Raw genomic sequence first — 20,895 nt, 5'->3', positions numbered from 1 at the left:
ACTACCACTACTATTGCAACTACTACTACTACACGACTATGATACTACTACTACTACTACTACTACTACTACTACTACTACTTCTACTAAGACTACTACTACTGCTACTATTACTACTACTAATACTACTACTACTGCAACTACTACTATGATACTACTACTACTACTACTACTACTACTACTACAACTTCTACTAAGACTACTACTACTACTACTACTACTACTATTACTACTACTACTACTACTACTACTACTACTACTACTACTGCCATTTTATATTCTAAAGCACTGATCCCTCCTTTTTCCAGGCTCAAGGGTCCTTCCTCCCTTCCTTCCTTCCTTCCTTCCTTCCTCCTTCTGTCCTTCCTTCCTTCCTTGCATTTGGGAATGACTGGGGAGTTTTCCTGTCAGGTGAACAGGTGATGTCAAACCAGGCCCAGGTGTAAACATGGACCTGACAAGCCCTTTCCAAATACACCTGACGGGAGTTTACCTTTGTCTGGTGTTTCCCTCTCGTTCATCACAGATCAACTCTTACCAAAAGAGATTTAAATTGAAAGCCACTAATACACTTTGAACAGCGGTTAACATTTGTACAAACCATTAGGAAATCCAGACTTTCCCTTTATTTTAATATTTGAATAGAAGCTTCCTTTTATTTTATATGTATTAATTACACAACACAATGGCATCTGGCGGTCTTATAATAGAACATTAACCAGGAACTTTACTTCCTTGTTTTGTTTTGTTTTGTCTACTTGCCCACTCTGAGAGCGTAATATTCTCACAAATCCTTTTCATGAAAACACTGTTTTGAAGAAAGTCTTTGATTCTCTTTAGTTCAGAGACGGCTGGAAAACAGAAGAATAATGAGTTCCATGTCTAAAATGGACGGAGTGAACCTTCAACTCTGGAGGTTTTTGTCCTGCTCCGATGTTTGGGTGCGGTTCCTGCCCTCTCCAGCGAAGTGTATTTTCTGGAGTCACACACTGTACGGTATGAAACAGGGAAACAACATGAAACATGGAAACAACATGAAACACGGAAACAACATGAAACACGGAAACAACATGAAACACGGAAACAACATGAAACACGGAAACATCATGAAACACGGAAACAACATGAAACACGGAAACATCATGAAACACGGAAACAATATGAAACACGGAAACATCATGAAACATGGAAACAATATGAACCATGGAAACAACAGGAAACACGGAAACAACATGAAACATGGACACAACATGAAACACGGAAACAACATGAAACACGGAAACAACATGAAACATGGAAACAACATGAAACATGGAAACAACATGGGCTCAGGAGGATGTTTAGGGAAGACACAGGAAGCTCACGGGACGTAAGGAAGAAAAGCATTTTGCCTCTGACACACTCAGGCCTAGCCATGTGTGACTGGTTGCTTTCAAGCAGTGCTCTCCAATCGTATGGCACCAAAAATGTTATTGTATATGTATTTATTATTGTGCGTTTACTTATTTATACATTGATGTATTTTTTTATTTATTGTTATTTTATTATTTTATTTTGTAAGAATCCATTCAGGAATAATCATTAAACAAAAACAAAATATTTTTCAGTTGATTTATTAAGTAGTAAAATAACGACTTTATTGATTAAGTTATTACAGTATTAACTTATTTATTAATATATTATGGTATTTATTTATTTATAATATTATATAATATTATTGATATTTATAATATACATACATTGAATAAATTAAAAATCACTGGGCTCACTTATCGACTAGTTTATCTGACAATCAGTCAATCAATCATACTAATGCATGACAGTTTTAAGATTTCCATTGATTTCCCCATTTACATACATATAGTGTACAGCTACAGATGAACAGACCATTTTGAAAATTGAATGTGAGTATGGGTTGAACTGAACATCGGGTCATGCGAATTAAAGTTTCACAGTTTGACACGACTACAACTTTAAATGAAGACAGCAGAATGCATCATGCAGCACAATGGTCTAGTTACTGTACGCAGTAGGTGAGAAAAATATCACTTGATTTTCTTTTACTGGAAATGACCCTTGGTGATTATAACATTTTCCATCAGACTTTATTGGTGCTTAGATATTGAAAAGGGTCAAGCAGTCAGTATTACACATTGGTATATGGGGACATTTGTCCATATGTGAATGAGTGTTACTCTCCAGACTGTAAATCGTCCTTTATTTTCGACAGGTTGCAAAAAATAATGTTTTGAAATTAAGTTTAATCTACTCTAGATGAAGGCTGACGATTTACACATTTTACGCCGAGCTGTAACATGTCAAATCTCCGCCTTGACTTAAAAAAATAAATAAATTAGCTTCAGAGCCTTAATGGGGAAACTGAAGTGTGACAACGGCTTTGGCTGTTGTTGAGCAACAAAAGGACAACAATGCGAGTTAAGTGCAGTAATCTGCTTTGTGGTCTGGTATTTAACCCCCAGCTGAACAGATGGAGGTGTGTATGTGTGTGTCTGTATGTGTATGTGTGTGTCTGTGTGTGTGTGTCTGTGTGTGTGTGTGTGTGTGTGTGTGTGTGTGTGTATGCAGACGGACATGATAAATACCTGCTTTACTTGTCTCATAGAATATAAAATACTACAACAATTTCTACACACTATTCAGAGGTGAAGGGTTTTCTAAAGCTGCACGTGGGATGTTTGTTATGTTTTTTCCCCTTGGAATTGAGGGGAAACCATATTTTAACATACATTTCGAAAAATATGTCCCCAGACTCCACCTTTGGGTCCCACACCTGCTTTGGCAACGTCATGGCAATAAATATCGATGCCAATAAATATCAATGCCAATAAATATCAATGCCAATAAAGCCCTTTATATTTAATTCAGTTCAATTCATTTTGGGAGAGAGAGAGGGATGGGAATAGGCAGGTGTGAGATAGAGAGATTTTTAATTGCCAGGTCTCATTTCTATTTTTATTTCAGGTCCCTTATTGGTATACATATTTATACATATACATATACATAACAGCCATTTTGAAATGTTTCTATCTTTAATTTCGAATAATCTGCAGTTATCTGTACATATGTATATTTAGCAGCAATGTTCACATAAATCCATTTCTATTTCAGGCTATCTTCACATATCTGCGTATGCATTTTTTTTAACTGCAACATTTACATGAATCTCTTTTAATACGAGGTTATCTTGACTTATTTAAACATTTTTTTAACGCAACATGCACGTGTTTCTGTTTTAATTCTCGCTTCTTGTTTCCTACTCGCTTTGGCATTTTATTGTCTCCCAATAAAGCGCTCGAAACGGATCCAGGGAAGGGGGAGGAGCTAACCGGGTGGGAGGAGCCCGTGGTGGGCGGGGCGAGCGCACGTTGGATACCAGTCGGGCCAGGTAGCAACAGGTGAGCAGCGCAACAGGTAGACATGACGAGGACCGGGATCCTGGGAGCCATTTTATAATAACTTCACAATTCTCCGACCCCCTGTTGTGTTGTTGTTGTCGTCGGACGCCAGACGAGGAAAAGGAAGAAGAGCCACCGCCAGGAAACAAAGCTCCGCCGCGATGATCAGCTCGGAGAACCTGCGGCCGGCGCAGAACGGCCGCAAGCCGCTCGGGAAGCTCGCCGCCCGGCTGGAGGAGGTGAAGAACCCGTGGCGGCAGGTCTCTACGCTGGAGCTGAGCCACAACGAGGCAGCCCGCCTGGCCACGGACGCGCTGCTGGAGCACGGGGAGCCGGAGTACCGCAGGGTGCTGGCCGAGGAGCGGGAGCTGGGCTTCCTCTCCCCGCTGGAGGTCACCTACATCACGGAGCACGGCAGGGCCTGCTGCACGGAGAGCAACGGCGGCGTCGGCGACCGGGACTTCGGGGACGGCGACGGCGACGCCGCCGTGTCGGAGCTCACCTCCGGGACCTACTTCCCCATGATGTCCGACGAGGAGCCGCCCATGCTGGAGCTCGGCTGGCCCGAGACCCCGATGAGGTACGGGCCGTCCGAGACCCAGATCTACTTCCAGAGGGACAAGTCCCGCAACGTCAAGGACCTCATCAGGTCCCTGGTCAACAAAGCCAAGAAGGTAAAAAACACTTGAAGTTACTTTACTGTCACTGTGGCTTAAAGGTTGTTGTTGTTGTTTTTATTTATTTATTATTATTATTATTATTATTATTATTATTATTATTATTATTATTCGTTTCACGCATTTATTATTATTGTCATAATTTGTTTTGCGTATCCATTATTATTATTATTTATTATTATGTGACCCACACTAACCCCTGAAGTGCTTTTCAAACTTTTATTTACTCTAATTTATCGTTACGTTTACTTATTTTTTTAATTCATTTTATTATATTGTTTTCCAATCTTTAATGAAAAAACATTCAAATACGCCAGCAGTGCAGACATGTGCTCGACATAATGGTATGCAAAAAAACAAGAATTTTAATTTAATCAAACAAGAGTAAAAAAAGTAACGGCATTATGTTTTAAAGAAACAGAATTGAGATTTAAAAAAATATATTTAACTAATATAAAGTCACGGTTAAACAAAAAACACCCAAGTTCTTCCTCTTTCAAGAGTTGCTGCAGTTTGACAGTTTCATCAGTCTTTTTTAGTGTCCGCGAGTTTGAGTCTTAATATATTCCTTCAATTCACATACAGATCCGTTGAAACGGGGGGCACCTTTCTGTTATTCTGCATTTATGTGTGTGACGTTGACCATCTCTAATCACTCAGTTTACAACTTGTGTTTTATTTGTGTTTTTCCTCCCTCTGGCCGGTGACGTCAGCTCCTCTTTGCATCCAGCTCAGTTTGATCAGTTCTGCTGTCCTGGGGCTGCAGAGCTGAAAGACTTGATCCACCTCATTCATTGCTTTGAGAGGACTTTATAGCCTTTATCTTATAATAATAATAATAATAATAAGCCATTGTCCATCCTCATAGAATTAACATATTACAAATTATTGATCTAAAATGAAAATGTAACTGAATAATACATATAACACAAAGAAAGCTCTATATGCCAAAATATGTTGATCTATTTTTCTCATTATTCAAAGGTGTCAGCAGATCCTAAAAATGTCCTAAAATGGCAATACGTCTTTGAATTCACCTTATGACCCAGGTAGGGCTGGGCGATTTCGATATAATGCGATTTGAGACGAGATATCACCCGGGATTGTGGTTTCCAGAATATGGTTACACAGTTGAATGTTGTCTTTAAGGTTGCGTTACAGTTTTCCAAGCTTTGTAGACCGTTGTAAACAGTCTACAAACCGTCAACAGAATACACAGTCGAGAGTCCTGCACAAGTCATAATGTGCTCTTCAATAAATGTAATACCATTTCATATTTTTAACACAAGTAATAGTTTGTATATAAAATGTACACAAATAATGAATGATTGATTAAAAAAAAAATGTAAAGTAATATATATATTACTTCACAAATAAACTGCAACAAACTTTACACATTAGTATGACAGCAAAAAACAATATTGTTGTCTCTCTCCTCAGATATAGTCTGGACACCTAAAACAATCCTGCCATAAAGTTACAATAAGGCAGAACCGGAATTTAGAACCACTGCTACGGAACAGAAGCCACCAAGAGGACGAGTGCAGAAGCGCAATATTGTCATTTACCAGCAGAATTGATCTGTTTTTGGTGTTTTAACTCCCGTCCTCGGGTCCCACAGTTCTGCAGGTCTCTATCCTAGCAGATAGGAATCCAGTTCACCTGTTCTTCACCAATGATCTCAGGTGTCAATCAATCGATACTCCTGCAGGACTAGAATGAGAACCAGTGACAGTTTGTGACCCGAGGACCAGAGTTAAAAGCCAGATGCTAAGTAACAAGTAAAGATGAGAGATATCGATTTTTTTTTTATTCGATAACTTCCATGTGCAATTGGGTCATTTTTGTCAATTCATGGCAGGAGCCGGCCGTGTCTTCCCACCAGGGTCCACCTGCTCTCGGTTTCCCCTGGGCAACTGTGCAACTGTTGTTGTCGAGCCCCGATCGTCCATATTGACTGGATGTGAGAAGATCCAACTTGTACTTTGTCCTCTCGTTCCAACATCTAGTGGTCATTTGAAAACAAAAACAAGAAAAACCTGCGGTTTAAAGCACTTCCCCATTGGCTTCAACACTCGTCGGCACTGGCCGCCGCTCGGTTAGCGCCAGCTCGCTAAGCGATGGCCGTCATACATTCAGCGTGTGCCTCTGCGTGTCTCAGGTGATCGCCCTGGTGATGGACGTGTTCACCGACGTGGACCTGCTGTGCGACCTGATCGAGGCGTCCAACAAGCGCCGGGTCCCCGTCTACATCCTGCTGGACCAGAAGAACCTGGACCACTTTGCCGACATGTGCTCGGCGCTGGACATCCAGAACTCGCACCTCAGTGTGAGTACCCGGAACTGGGTGTGTGTGGGTGTGTGTGGGTGTGGGTGACGGTGTGTGTGCGCTGCTATATGTTCTGGACCTGTCACCAGCGTGTTGACGTCCACTGTACATCTAGAAATCACACGAGGCCGCGAGGAGCCGTGCGGACAGGCAGCGCTTGTTGGACTTAGGGGGAAATTCCAGGTTTCGGACGGTAAAATTCTACCCCAGGATGTTGCGGATTTGGATTGGCCACTTATCACACCTATGCCCTATGGTATTTGTATATAGAGCTGTCTTAACTGTTGCATAATTGCCTCTTCAGAGTTATTCCAGCTTTGACTTTTTGCAATCATCGGCTTCCATATTTCTATATGTTTTCATCTGAATGGCAAGCGGGTTCCAAGCCAACGTGGGGAACGTCAGATGGAATGGAATGCATATGGCATATTTGTACCGGTTGAGTTGAGGAGAATGAAATGCCGGGCCAGATGTTTGTGTTGCGATGTTCAAAGCCGAGAAATGTCTCTCTTTGTAAGTTGGGTGTGTATTATTACACCAATTATTACACAATATACTGGTATTAATCCAAATACTGAGCATCTCCCAGCTCCCTGCACAGTGTGGGATGGTGGGTGTAGAATGCAGAATGATGCTAATATTTGGTTTTATTTTTGGTACAAGCTCGTGCATGTCGGCACGGACAGTTGTAAATAAAAGGGCGGAAGGAGTCAACTGTCCGTGAAGAAGGGTCTGGGGACGGATGGAGGTTGTTGTCGAGGTGTCGCTGTATCTTTTTCCGTGCGATGGGAAAGCCCTGAACAGAACCAGTTAATCTGCTGCTTCAGTGTCAACAGCTCAGTCAGCCATGAGGAAGTTGTTTTTGTCTCCGTTTGAAGAGTTTTACTGGAACGGCCAAAGCCAGAGACGCACAGTCTGGCGGGAGTGTGTTGAAAAGATAATCTATTTAAATGTACGTGTTGTGGATGAAGACCAAAAATACAAAACAGAAATAGGCAAATATTAAAAAAAAAAAAATAATCCAGAATATACGAATGTGATTCTATGCACAGGATAATTTATTGGTATGGGTATAAATTATAATAATCAATAATTGCGATGTTTGCTATATTGTCTATGTCGTATACACATACATACGTAGTATACTTACTGTATGTACACTATATTCACCTGAAAAATATTTGATGTTTATGTTTCCTAACAAAGTGTTGATCCTCCTTTGCCTCTTTTGACTTTTTCTAAATTAAAATGAACCAATTACGAGTGAGATTTCACGATGGGGGGGGGCCAGGCTTAAGAAAGTAGAGATGGGACTAAACAAAGTAATACTGTGGAGTTAGAAACCCGGCGAGCAGGAGGTGCTGTTCCAGACAGCGTCACATACTCAGTGAAAAATCGTCACTAATTTTTTTCATTCAGCCAAATAGAGTTTTATATTCTGCATTATGTTTGTTTTTATCCCATATGTTCTTTTATGATTACATTTTGTTTAAAATGTGCAGTACTTTGGCCAATTGTGTTCTTTTTAATACACTCCAGTTGCAAAAACTGATTTGGCTTGATAGAAAAGTAGAGAATAGAATTTCTGAAGTGTTTGTATTTACGTGTGTGTGCGTGTGTGTGTGTGTGTGTGTGTGTGTGTGTGTGCGTGTGTGTGTGTGTGTGTGTGTGTGTGTGTGTGTGTGTGTGTGTGTGTGTGTGTGTGTGTGTGTGTGTGTGTGTGTGTGTGTGTGTGTGTGTGTGTGTGTGTGTGCTTGTGCGTGCGCGTGCGTGTGCGCGCGCAGAACATGCGCATCCGCAGTGTGTGTGGAGACACCTACTGCACCAAGAGCGGCAGGAAGTTCACTGGTCAGGTCATGGAGAAGTTCATGATCATCGACTGTGAGGAGGTCATCGCCGGCTCCTACAGGTGAGGAGGGAAAACACACACACACACACATACACACACTTTCAATGGTTTCAGTCTTTGGCAGAATAGAGGTGGGGAGCAGGGCCAGGTGTGGAAAATTGATGCTTCTGTGCCATTAAGCAAATTGGATTTAAGTGTCAAGGCTGTGGCGTTTTGGAAGAAGTTTAATCAGTAATTCATTTTAAACAATAGGTTCAGTTTGGTTTCTCACTGGTTTATCTGTTCACCCGTTCAAATTATATAACTTAAAGTTTGTGCAGTAAGAGGGAATTGGTCTCTTCTGTAAAGATGGATTGAAATAAACCATTTAATCAGTATCTCAAAAAGAAAGACATTATTCGAAAAATAATTTTTCGGGAAGTCAAGGAAGTTGAGGCATCAGCACCGCTCTAGCTGTTGATGTGTCTGTCTGTCTGTCTCTTTTCTGCCGTCCCTCTCATCTATCTAAATCTCTATATATCCCCCTCTTTCTTGCTCACATCACCCCTACCGCTACTCTATGAACAGTTATAACCATGTTATTACCCAGCACACACAACCCTGCTCACACACACGCACACACACACACACACACACACACACACACACACACACACACACACACACACACACACACACACACACACACACACACACACACACACACTCCCTAGTGACCCAGCGGATCAGGGTCATTCTGTTGCAGCAGCGTTTAAGCCGTGGAACAAAACATGTTTACATTCACAGCTAACTGGATCAGTATGAAGCGCGCGCGTGTGCCCGTGTGCGTGTGCGTGTGTGCTGGAGGATGAAGGCGTGTTATCTGAAACATTTTGAGGAATACAGAGCGATACCTGTAATAACGCCATAAAGCCAGCGCTCAGTGAAATGCAGCTCTGCAGCAAACTGAGAGGCATTGTTTTCTTATTTGAGTAAGTGTTTGACTCAGTTTAGCGTGCTGGTGGGAATGAGACCGGGCAATGAATCTACAATTTCACCCATGGCATTGATTAAAGTGTTAATTATTTTATTATTATTATCATTAGTAGTAGTCGTTTTCCATGGCTTTATTATATTGTGCAAGAACTCTTATATACGCTACATTTTTATACGAATCAAATAACGATTCTAATTTGCTGCTCTAGAGGATTTTGACTTGGACATTGACATTTTCGTGATGTCCACAGACTGAATTTTCGAAAGGATAAACAACTTTAGGTAAATCTTACTGTGGGGTATGTTGTTGTTAATCGTTATTTCATATTCCCTTCTGTTGTCTAGAAACTATATTATCTCTATAAGGTGGACAAGCGGGCGGTTTGGAGAGGAAGAGGAAGTCGCTCAATAACATCATGAGGAGAAGGCGTCACATCAGAGACAACAATGGTTTATAACCAGACGACTCAATGTGACCGTGTCTTAAATAATTCTGTTTTATTATTGGAATTAGATGGTTTTTTAAATTTTATTTTGGATAAGGTGTGTGTGTGTGTGTGTGTGTGTGCGCACGCGCGCCAGACACCAGTGTTGAGAAGCTCATACGATTTTCACACCTTAGTGTCAGAGAATGAGAGGCGCCAGGGTTTTGAGAGAGAGAGAGAGAGAGAGAGTCAGACAGACGGAGAGACAGATTGAGAGAGGAGGAGACAGACTGACGGAGATTGAGTTTAAGAACCTTTTATTAAACTCATGTATTGTTTACCGTGATTCCAATGGTACGAGCAGAGAGAGAAAAATGTGTGTTGGGTTGAACTCAGCCTCGCTCTCTCCCTGCGTCTGAACCATATTAAAACCACTTTCCCGCTGCTGAGGGGAATGAAATGAACCTCCTTCGCCCAATTTCTTATTTGGCATTTGGAGCCGTTCACCGATCTGCACGCAGGAGGATTCCCACGCGCTCAGTGCGCCGGAGGGGGGAATTAAAAGTGCACTTCAACACGCTGCTACAAGTAGTCCGACAAACCTCCTTGGTGCAGGTTTTGGCTTCACAAGAGCCCTCTGGTTACCTGTGAAGTGCAGCCACCTTGTCTCTGTATGACATGTAAGCACAAAGGTTCATATTTTGCCAAATTATTTATATATATATATATATTTCAATCAATATACTGTAAGTTGTCTCTCTCGGGGGAGTATACTGGTATTGGCAGGTATTTATTTATACTTGGGGTTGTATGTGGAGATAGGTGGTTGCGTTTACCAATAAAAATAAAGACCCCAGTTCACACAACACAGACACACTAGCCTGGTGTGGTCCGGGCGGCCAACTTCTTCAAGAAGCTTCCAGGGGGAACCAGAAAAATGTTTAATAGTTAAACTTCCCCGTTATTTAATTTAAGACATTACCGTTGGAGAATGATGGAATGACTGTTTGGATCCTAGTTTCACTGTTATCCACCTAACTAGAGTATTGACACTAAGTCATATCTAACAACAAAAATATGATGTTCAAATTGGATCCCAGAGAATAAATCTGATCAAATTGTGTCCGTGGTCTTATACGGATATAATTGAAAAGGGTTGAAAAGGGTTGAGAATCACTGAGTAAAGAAGTCAGTCAAATCATTAAAAATGAATCATTCTTTGGCCTTACTTCAGAAGGAAGGGGTCTGTTAGAGCATTCGGGTAGAACACTCTAACTTACAGAGGTTCAGCAAGGCATTACCAAACTTTCGGCCGCAAAATATGAACCCTCAGTCCTCTATCTTGGGACAGTTTATTTATTTAAGTGCCACGTCATTGGGTGGTGGTGGTGGTGGTGGTGGTGGTGGTGGTGGTGGTGCGTTTCCAGTGATGGATTGACGGTGTCGGTGTGTGGCAACCCGATGGGCAGGGACCGGAATGCAGGTCTTCTGGCTGCTGTCAAACCTGGTTAACTCTGGAATTTCTTGGGTGAGATTTGCTAGCGGTGTGCCAAGGAAGTCTTCAACACATGTCGGGAATCATGTTGAGTTATTATTGGATGAAATATATCCCAACTATGCTTCTTTAAACATATTAAGTTTGGTTATTTTCCATAGTGATTATAATGAATATCGCCCTTGAAATATTTTTCAAACCCCTTTTAAAGGAGTTTTGTTTTTGTGTCCTGCCGGTTGCTAATGGAGGGTTCTGATTGGAAGATATTTTAAGGTCAGCGTTATTCTTGATCAAAGCTCAAGCTAAACCGTTTTTACACCAAATTTCGGTGATAGAGGCCTTTCCCACTACCACGGGAAATGTCGTTGTTTTTTGCTGGTGTGTGACGTTTGACATCACGAACACGTCGGAAAAGGAGCGTGTCATGGTGCCAGTGTGGTTGGGAGCAAAATAGTAGAGGAGACAGCAAGTTAAACAAACAACAACATAAAACTGTAAAACTTGGGGGGGGGGGGGCAGGGGGGACTATTTTGAGCCGTTCAAAACAATCACATCGTTCATGGACGACCCAACGCTACAGTAGAAGCCGCACAGAGTATCCACTCCTTCTTGGCATGGATCCCGACATTCCTTTGAGATTCTGATTCGTGTTGACATGATTTCATCATACAATTCCTGCAGGTTTGTCAGCTGCACATTGATGCTGCGAATCTCCCGTTCTATCACATCCCAAAGGTGTTCTAATGGATTCAGATCCGGTGACTGGGAAGGAGGAACATTGAACTCATTGTCATGTTCATGAAAACAGTTTGAGATGACTTTTGCCTTGTGACGTGGTGCATGATCGTGCTGGAAGTAGCCAATTGGAAGATGGCTAAATTCCGGTCATGAAGGGAGGAACATGGTCAATACTCAAATGGGCTGTGGCATTCAAGCGATGATTGATTGGTAGTAACGGGCCCAAAGTTTGCCAAGAAAGAAAATCCCCACACCGTTACACCACCGCCCCCAGTCTGGACCGTTGACACAAGGCAGCTTGTGTCCATGGATTCATGCTGTTGGCGCCAAATTCTGGCCATCTGTGTGCCTCATGAGATTCATTACACCAGGCTACAGTTTTTCCAGTCTTTAACTGTCGTGTTTTGGTGAGCCTGTGCCCACTGCAGCCCCAGCTTTATGTTGTTGGCTGACAGAAGTGGAACCCAATGTAGTCTCCTGCTGTTGTAGCCCATCTGCCTCAAGGTTCCACGTATTGTGCATTCTGAGATGTTGTTCTGCTCACCAGCATTGTACAGGGCGGTTATCTGAGTTACCGTAGCATTTCTGTCAGCTCCAACCAGTCTGGCCATTCTCCGTTGACCTTTCTCATCAAAGGGTTTTCTTCCACAGAACTTCTGAGACTGTTGTACGTGAAAATCCCAGGAGATCAGAAGTTATAAAAATACCCAAACAGGCCCGTTTGGCACCGACAATCATGTCACAGTCAAACACTGAGATCACAGTTTTTCCCTATTCTGATGGTTGATGTGAACATGAACTAAAGCTGCTGACCCGTATTTTCATGATTTTATGCATTGCACTGCTGCCACACGATTAGCTGATAAGATAAATGCATGAATAAGTAGGTCTACGGGTGTTCCTAAAAAAGTGCTCAGTGAGTGTATATGTCTGCTATACGATTGACATGTTGAAATGTGTATTTTCACACAAAAAAATAAGCAAAAAGCCAAAGTAAGCAAAGCATTTGAGCAACGTTTTGTGCTTGGCGGGTAATGGCTTTTAGTCAGAGCAAAGAACTTAAGAGGGAAGTGAATCACATGTTGTGTGACATCTGTGATTCATTCACTTTGAAATAAAGTCATCTTTAACCCCACAACTATTAAAATTATCTCTGACTCACACTTTATAGACCAATGTTGTGATTTATCTGCATATTGAACACCTTCAAGAAACCATATCATCTTAGCTGTTTGCTTATTTTCATATTTGGATGTATAAATGATTGTTGAAATGGCAGTAATCCAAGTGGAGTGTAGTAGAATGTGAAATACACGTCGGCTGAAGGTATTCCGTTCTTGCCGTTGTTAGATTTAGATGTAATTATACATCCTAGACCTAGGAGAATAGATAATTTTTAGATTGACTGAGCTCATGTTCATTTTCTATTTCTAGAACCCCAGTTTTATACTAAATTGGAAAACGAATGCTTTTTCTCTCTGGTCCCTTGACAGTAATTCAAAATGAGGTGACCAAGATCACAAGACACTTTCAGATCTGACATTGCAAACTTTGACCGATTCGGCGTGTTAAGAGGATATATTACCTGTTAAGCAGCATTGTGAAATGATAATCTGAACAGTTCAAGGAGCTGAGCTTTCAGGTCGCTTACCTCAAATGGTATTAAAGTTAGAATTGACTGCAAGGGCTGTTGGGGAAACGCTATCCCTTTCTTTTTCTTCATTTGTCCAACCTGAAATGCAAGGTACAAGAGAAGAGGGGCGATATTGACCAGGTTGTCTGGTAAGCGGAGGATCAAGATTCAAGATTCAAGATTTTTATTTGTCACATACATATACATACTTCCATACATATATGCAGTGAAATGTAATGTCACTGTTTTGATCCCCGGCTCCTCCTGGTAGCACGCTGAAGTGTCCTTGGGCCAGACACTGGACACCTAACTGCTCCCATAGGTGTGTCAGTGGGTTGTCTGGTCTAGAAATCCTATAGTCTACATCAAATGCTGTCTATCCAAAAACATCACTAAAAGGTTCTGATTCCAAACAATTGCCTACTCACCTCAACTAGGCATGGCCAATTAATTAAATCAACATTGTTTCTTAGTCCAGAAGGAAACTTTTCCCAGTCTCATTTGTAAGCCAAAATACCTGTGTAACTATGAGATAAGCTTTTATGATTTGGGATATGTGCTTCCATTTAAGATGTCCCAAGGCTTACTGGGAATACGGTCAGGACAACTGAAGACTTGAAGCCTTTTGGTTCCTGACCCACTGGGATGGAGAGCTTTCTTTACTGTTGGCCACCGGGGCTGGTTCTTTGATAACTCCACGAGACACAGTTATGACTGTGCTTGATCAGGAAGTCATTAGTCCAAAACAGGCTCATTTGCAGCTTTATCTGTTGGCGAGTCAATTGAAACGCTGACGTAAGGGCAGCTGGAGCGGTGCAGGTCAACCCACGGCGCACATGTAAAGACTTGACTCAACTTAGCGGGTTGATAACAGCGTTGTGATGCCATATGTCAGGGCCAGGGGTGTAGCACTTAACTCTTGGCACTATACATAAGCAGTCTCTGTGGGCCCCCTTCCTTTCTTGATTCATGTTTCTCACGCATCTTTTGAATTTTCTTTTGCAAATAATTGAGCCAACAACTAGTCTGTCCTCATGAATCTGTAGTGTTTATTAGGGAAGTCACTAATGAACTGTTCATACCACATTTAAACAAGTAATAACTCCACTCTCTGTGGCTGTTTTTGAAACGGAGGACCATGTGTAACATGTTAAGCTTTACTATACTATACATACTAATCTTTTCATTCCAGTCTTTTTGAGTCTTTTACTAACTTACTTATTTTTTGAGTCTCTTGAGCTTCACCAAAACATGACTATGAAATGATGGGTGTGACAACTACGGCAGTAACCCAAAAGACAACAACAAACAATTTGAGTGTTCAAACAACTGGAGTTATATTATATACAAATATGGAATTAATTCTTGCTACCTAATTTGCGTGTGAGCTTGACTCCCCTGCGCAGTAATTTCAGTGAGTGAACGATTGACGAATGCTGAAAAACTGTTATTTTCTGAACCTGTAACTGTCTACCTCTGCTTGTCATGACAGAGTTATGGGAATTAAACTTTACCCTGGGACAAGATCTCTGAAGGCATCAAAATTCTGCTTCAGCACATTGATTGAATCACCAGCCTTTATTACTTAATTCTTTATTTCTTTCCCTGCTTGTGCCTTGGACTCACTCCATCGCTGTTTGTTGTCCTAGGAATCCAAAAACTCTGCACAGATTGCAGTGACAGATGTGTTTAGCTCAGCAACTTCCCACCTTTTAATCTCACCCGTCTCTTCCTGTTGTTTTGCTGCTTCTGCTTCCTGTGTCCAGCTTCACTTGGTTGTCGGCTCAGGTCCACAGCAACATGGTGATGCATTTCTTGGGCCGCATCGCAGAAAGCTTCGACCGGGAGTTCCGGTGTCTGTATGCCGACTCCCAGATCATCGACCTCTTCAACAATCCAGAGGACGAGGGCCCGCCTTACTACCCCTCCTACCCAGCCATGATGACTCCTGGCCTGGACCTCTTCTCTGATAGGTGAGGGAACTGGTATCGGGTCATAAGATCTTTTGTTTTGCCTTCAACCTCACTCCGCTGGTAGAAATGGGATCCTTCATCCCAACATGTAAAACATGGTTAATTTGTGTAATTTGGTTATTCAGTCGTGTATACTTCACATCATCTGCCCCCCCAAATTGAGGAAATATGCTGATGTAACCTCTCTCTCTTTCCGTCTGCAGGCAGAGGGACAGGGTGTGTTCCGAGAACTCCAGTAGCCAATCGAGTAGCAGCATGTCCAGTGTGAAAGCTTCACCGGGAATGACCCCCAACACAGTATATAAGGTCACCCAAGGTCACGACAAGAAGGAGCCCAACAATAACTCATCACTCAGTCCTAATAGGAGGAGCGGACGTGGAGAGAGGGACCGAGGTGGGGGCCAAACACCCACGCCCCAGAATCACACCCAGCTGGGCACCCGTGTCACCTCCAACGGAGGAACCAGTCACAGCCCGGTTCCGGACCGACCACCTCCTGCCTACGGCCAATCCATCGGCATCGAGTGGGCCAAGTCCAACCCGGCAGACTTCCTGCGGACAAATTTGGGCGGCACCACTTCCAAGTTTCAAGCGCTGGGGCTGTACGACCACAAACCTGCTCCGTTCCACAGCAGCGGGGTTATCGGGGGCATGCCCAACCTGACCCCCCCCCCAAAGACCCAGTCGCCCACCCCCGTCAACGAAACCAAACTCAGCCCGAAGCAGAGGGCTCCCCCCAATCAGTTCTTCAACAAGCTCACAGACCTCTTCCAGATGCCCACCAGCAAAGACAAAGACCCTTACTCCTTGCAGAGGTCGTCCACGGACGACACGTCACCCTGGGGAGGCCCTGACCTCACCCAGACGGAGCCGGAGAGCCAGCAGAGCCCCCCGCCTCCGCCTTCTCCGGGGGTGCTGATGAGCCGACAGGACCAGAAGCGGATGACGCTGGGCCACAGCAAACTGGACCTGGTTAACCATTACAACAAGTTGAAGTCCAAGCAAGTGTATAGTCGCTTTGAGCTCAAAAACAGTCATTAATCTGAAAGGGTGGCGAAAGCTTTATGTTTTTATCTGCTGAGTTGAATTATGTGCAATTAGACTCGGACGTTCAACGACGGGGGAACACACCTTTGAATCAGCAGGCCGAGGTGGAGTGCGTTGGAGTTGAGCAAGAAAAAGTCAACCAGCAGTTTGAATTGGAATTCACCGAGAGGACTGTCTGGCTTGTCGATAGAAATTGATACCTTCCTCCCTTCTGAGTCATGGAGCATCACTGAGAAAACCTGTAGGATCAGGGAGTTTGTTGAGCCATGCAACCCTAACCTTTCATGCTGTTGGAAAACACTTGCAGCAGTTTTGCTAAAGGCCGGATACACTGTAAACAATCCTGTTCTACTGCATTGTGAATGGCTTGTTCAACTACTGCAACTCCCAGGTCAAGGACTTTAGTCACTGACTGACTACGGACTGACATTTGAGATGTTTTTGTTTTTTTTGTTTTTTTTCTTTTTAAGTAAGCTTGACCTGGGGCTCTTTTTGGATTCAAATACATTTGTCAAGCGCTTCCGGTGATAAAGAGCAGCGTATAGACTTTATGTTTACTGGCTGATTCAGTGGAATAATCCTCAGAATCTGCTCCTTTTTTTCTTGGAAAGGGCGTTTGTGGAGAGGTGTCAACCTCCCCGACCGCTCTCCAATCACTAATTCCATCAACTTTGGTGTCCTAAAACCTAGTTTTTCCTCATTAAACCAGAAATAAATGTAGCCTTGCCATGAGAATCTAATTAGTTTAAGCTGAGCAAGTTTCTAGAAATATTCCTAAAAAATATGTTAACATGCTTTTTTTCCCTTTACACCCATCCAAACTCAATGCTTCTTTCTTTTGTCTTTTCCAAGGATTTTTTTTCAAGTATTATATTATATTTTTCCTACTTCTGCTGGTGTAGAGCATGTGCCTTAACCTCTCTGCCTCAAGGATAACAACCCTTAACAAACAGAGCCTTAAAACATGTTTTAATATGCATTGAAAGGGTGACGCTGTTTGTTCGTGGCAGTGAGCAAACCGTGTGGGAAGTGCTGCAGGACCGATACGAGGTGGAAAAGTGCTGGAAGAGGCCCCTGTCTTTCCGTTTCGGAGTCTTGTAATCATGGGGCCCTGACATTTCGGTGCAACTGTTTCCATGGTTATGCCCAAAAAACCCAACATCACCTATGGGTCCCTACCTGGTTTCAACTGTTCAAATTGTGCTTAAAGTACCGTATCCGAGTATTAGTGCATCACCACACACATTTTACAATTTCCCTGATAATAGGCAACATTTTTAGGTTTTTGATGTTGTCTCTACTTTCAGCTTTTTGAAATTTAAAACCACATGAACAATTATGGCAACCCGAGTTTTTGTCAAAATGACCCAATTATGCCATATTTGATAAAGCAACAGCTCTTCCACCCTTGGTTTTCAAATGTAATGAACAAAGACAAAACACTGCAAAATTAATTGACGTTGACAAAATATATATATACAAATTTTAAGGAGGAAATCTTTTAAATGAAGGTTTCTCACCATCCTTTCAAATTCCCAAAAACAGACATTATCGTGAAAATGATCAGTGATGTACAATGTGTGTGCCCACTGGGTGACAGGCTAATAGTGGATTTGATGCCAGCACGCTCCTTTTTAAATGAATTAACATACGCCACGTGCAATTCCAATAAAAGCAGCATTGCTCAGGTAATTCAGCGTGGCTTGGAGCCGCTCGCTTGTGTTTGGAGTGTTGTTTTCACTCCGATTTGTTGTTATTGGTTCGTAGTCAATTTGTAACTACGCGTGAATGGTGAAAGGACCAACAGCACGGAGCGGGAAGGAGAGAGGCGGCCGCATTTAATGACAAAAATAATTTTTTTATATACAGAGAAGAGTTAAAGTGAGTTAAAAGCATGTTTCAAATACATACTCAAAAAGGAAAAATGTGCCGTTTGTAGAATGTGCTCGGGAAAAATGCTATTTCTTAAAAAGATTCAGCAGGTTCAGCAGACAGTCATTCACATTTACACGCATTCCTGAATGCGTGTAAATGTGAATGACTGTGTTAAAGTAGTAACTGTTGGTAACTGTACAACCTCCAGTCCATTTCGGGGTTGTTTCCTCAATCCTCTAAACACCGTTCGCTGTCTCTTTGCGACACGTTTTGAACTAATTCTCCCAAATAATCAGCGATCCCTTCGTGTAGAGGGCAGAAATCCCCGAAGAAATAATGGGGTCCCAGCGTCTAAGCACATGCACAGTGTGTAAGAACTGTCTCTGACGTTTACACTCCTTTCCACATCCAATTGGTTTATTGGAATTAGTTTACTGCTTTGGGTACCAATTCATTTTGGATGTGTCAAAAAATGTCAAATGTCATGTAAGAGGAGTGTTTATTTTGTTTTTGTTGACATTGCTTAGTTACAGCTAATGTTCCTGTACTGTACATAGTTTGTATATAAAATATAAAAGATGTTTAAATCCATGAACTTGGGGCTGGTCCTTCATGAAGCGTTTGGCCGTTGAATGGGAGCGCCGGTTGAGTTTTCCAGTTTTTAATTTTATCGAATTAAGTGTGAATGGACGGCTGAGGGCTCTTTTCCCAGTTGAAAGTGAAGCTCTTCAGAATTAACTGGGAAATTTCCTCACCTCGGTGTGCACATATTTTATGGTGTCGGTGTTCTGCAATAAGCCGATTGTTCCGTGGGGAGATTAACGACACACACGACGCCACAAGGCCTGAATTAAATAGGAGTGTGTGTGTGTGTGTGTGTGTGTGTGTGTGTGTGTGTGCATGTGCGTGCGTGCCGTTGACCTGCTTTCATATCAGCCCTGCTTGTTGTCAGGGAGGTTATTAAAATCCATTCTGATCGAATGGAGCCGGTTAAAAATGACACTTCTAACTATAAACTTTCACTTGAAGGGGTTAAGGCCGTTACTGGCTGAGATGACTACAATTATTATGAAAAACAGATATTTAAAATAGTTTTATCTGTTTGTATATTTGTATACTTTATAGAAATTAATTTCTTATTCTCATTTGAATATTTCTTTTTTATTTTTATCTCTTTTGCCCCCTGCACCAACGCCCTGTGCATTCTGATTTAACTAGGTTTGCACTGTTGTTTTTGTTAGTTTTATTGTTGTTATTCCGCCGCATTATCCGGTTGGCCGTGTTCCGCCCGGTCGATTGTTTTGAAATTCATCGCAATGATGGATGTCGATCGCAATAGTCTCAACTTAAAATTTTGAACAAATCTGCCCACGCATCTAGCACCGCCCTCAGGCCGAAGTCGCACATTGACTTCCACCTAATCAGACTTACAGCCATTTGAATTCCCCGACAAATAAACGTTCGACGTCACCTCCTCGGCCATTCGTCCAGTTTCAGCCAAAACCAACTTTCTCAGATTCCCTGGACTCACATTTGTTCAAAGTCGTTAAAAAAAACGTCCCGAAAGTCCTCACGGTGTGGCCGGCACGGGGGCAAGCCGCACAAACCGTGGATCGCCGTTGTCTTACTGATATTTCAGATCTCCATCGTGCAACTTCTCCTCCTTCTTCTTCTTCAACATTTTTCATTTTGTATTTTTCGGGGAAGAGGAGCCACTTTCTCACTGTGCCGACGAGACACCTTGTAAGCCGCCGTGGTACTCAGCGGGGGGTCAGACGGGGCAATAGAAATGTTTGGCGCGTTTGAGTGTGGACAATAGAGTCGTTTTAAGGAGTTTATTATTGATGTGTTATTACAACGCTGCATGGGGATAACAGGAAGCCACACCTCGTCCCGGAAGACCAACATTCATTCTTTCATTCCTTCATTCTCTCTATTTCAGCTGAAGGTCACAGCAGCCCTCATGGGACATTTTGCACCAAATTTGAGTTTGTGTTTGTTGAACTTTGACCCCACGGCAAAGCCGCCCAAATTTCTACAGAACGGGGAAAACTGGAGCGAAGCGGATGGAACGCACACAAACACGGGGGCAACACACCAACGGCAACTTCGCGCAGACGGTGATCAACCCGAGGTCCGCGGACCTGCGAGGGGACGCTCGGCTGTGGCCGATAGATCTCGGTGGAGTCGGTCAACATCAACTTCCTTTGGAGTCAATCAACTTGTGCAGTAAACTAAAGCTGTTAGAACCCTGTAGATGCTGCAATAATAATATAATAATAATATAATATAATAATATTTGGCTACTTCTCTTTTGTATTTTTTGTCTATTTCTGTATATTGAAATATACAGAAAAATAATAAATATATACTGTATATTTCTATTTTTATTTTATTGTACTTGATTTTATTTTGTAATAATTGTTATTTTTAGTTTAACGTGCTCTGAGTTTTAATCTTTAT

The 20,895-nt window shown here is 42.3% G+C and overlaps 1 protein-coding gene across 1 annotated transcript; it reads left to right on the top strand.

Annotated features, from left to right (window-relative positions):
• Nucleotides 1–3,577: 3,577 nt before the first annotated feature.
• Nucleotides 3,578–16,827, top strand: fam83c (family with sequence similarity 83 member C; the record flags this gene model as incomplete). Its single annotated transcript, XM_080000807.1, has 5 exons — nt 3,578–4,090; nt 6,255–6,422; nt 8,207–8,331; nt 15,304–15,510; nt 15,714–16,827. 5 exons carry the CDS (start codon nt 3,578–3,580, stop codon nt 16,549–16,551), a joined length of 1,851 nt encoding a protein of 616 aa, XP_079856933.1. The 3' UTR covers nt 16,552–16,827.
• Between the last annotated feature and the right edge of the window lie 4,068 nt (nt 16,828–20,895).

The sequence above is a fragment of the Zeus faber genome (genome assembly GCF_960531495.2).
Source record: "Zeus faber genome assembly, chromosome: 5".
Lineage (NCBI taxonomy): Eukaryota > Metazoa > Chordata > Actinopteri > Zeiformes > Zeidae > Zeus > Zeus faber.
The sequence above is the reverse complement of the archived record's forward strand: the minus strand, read 5'-3'. Positions and strand labels throughout refer to the sequence as shown.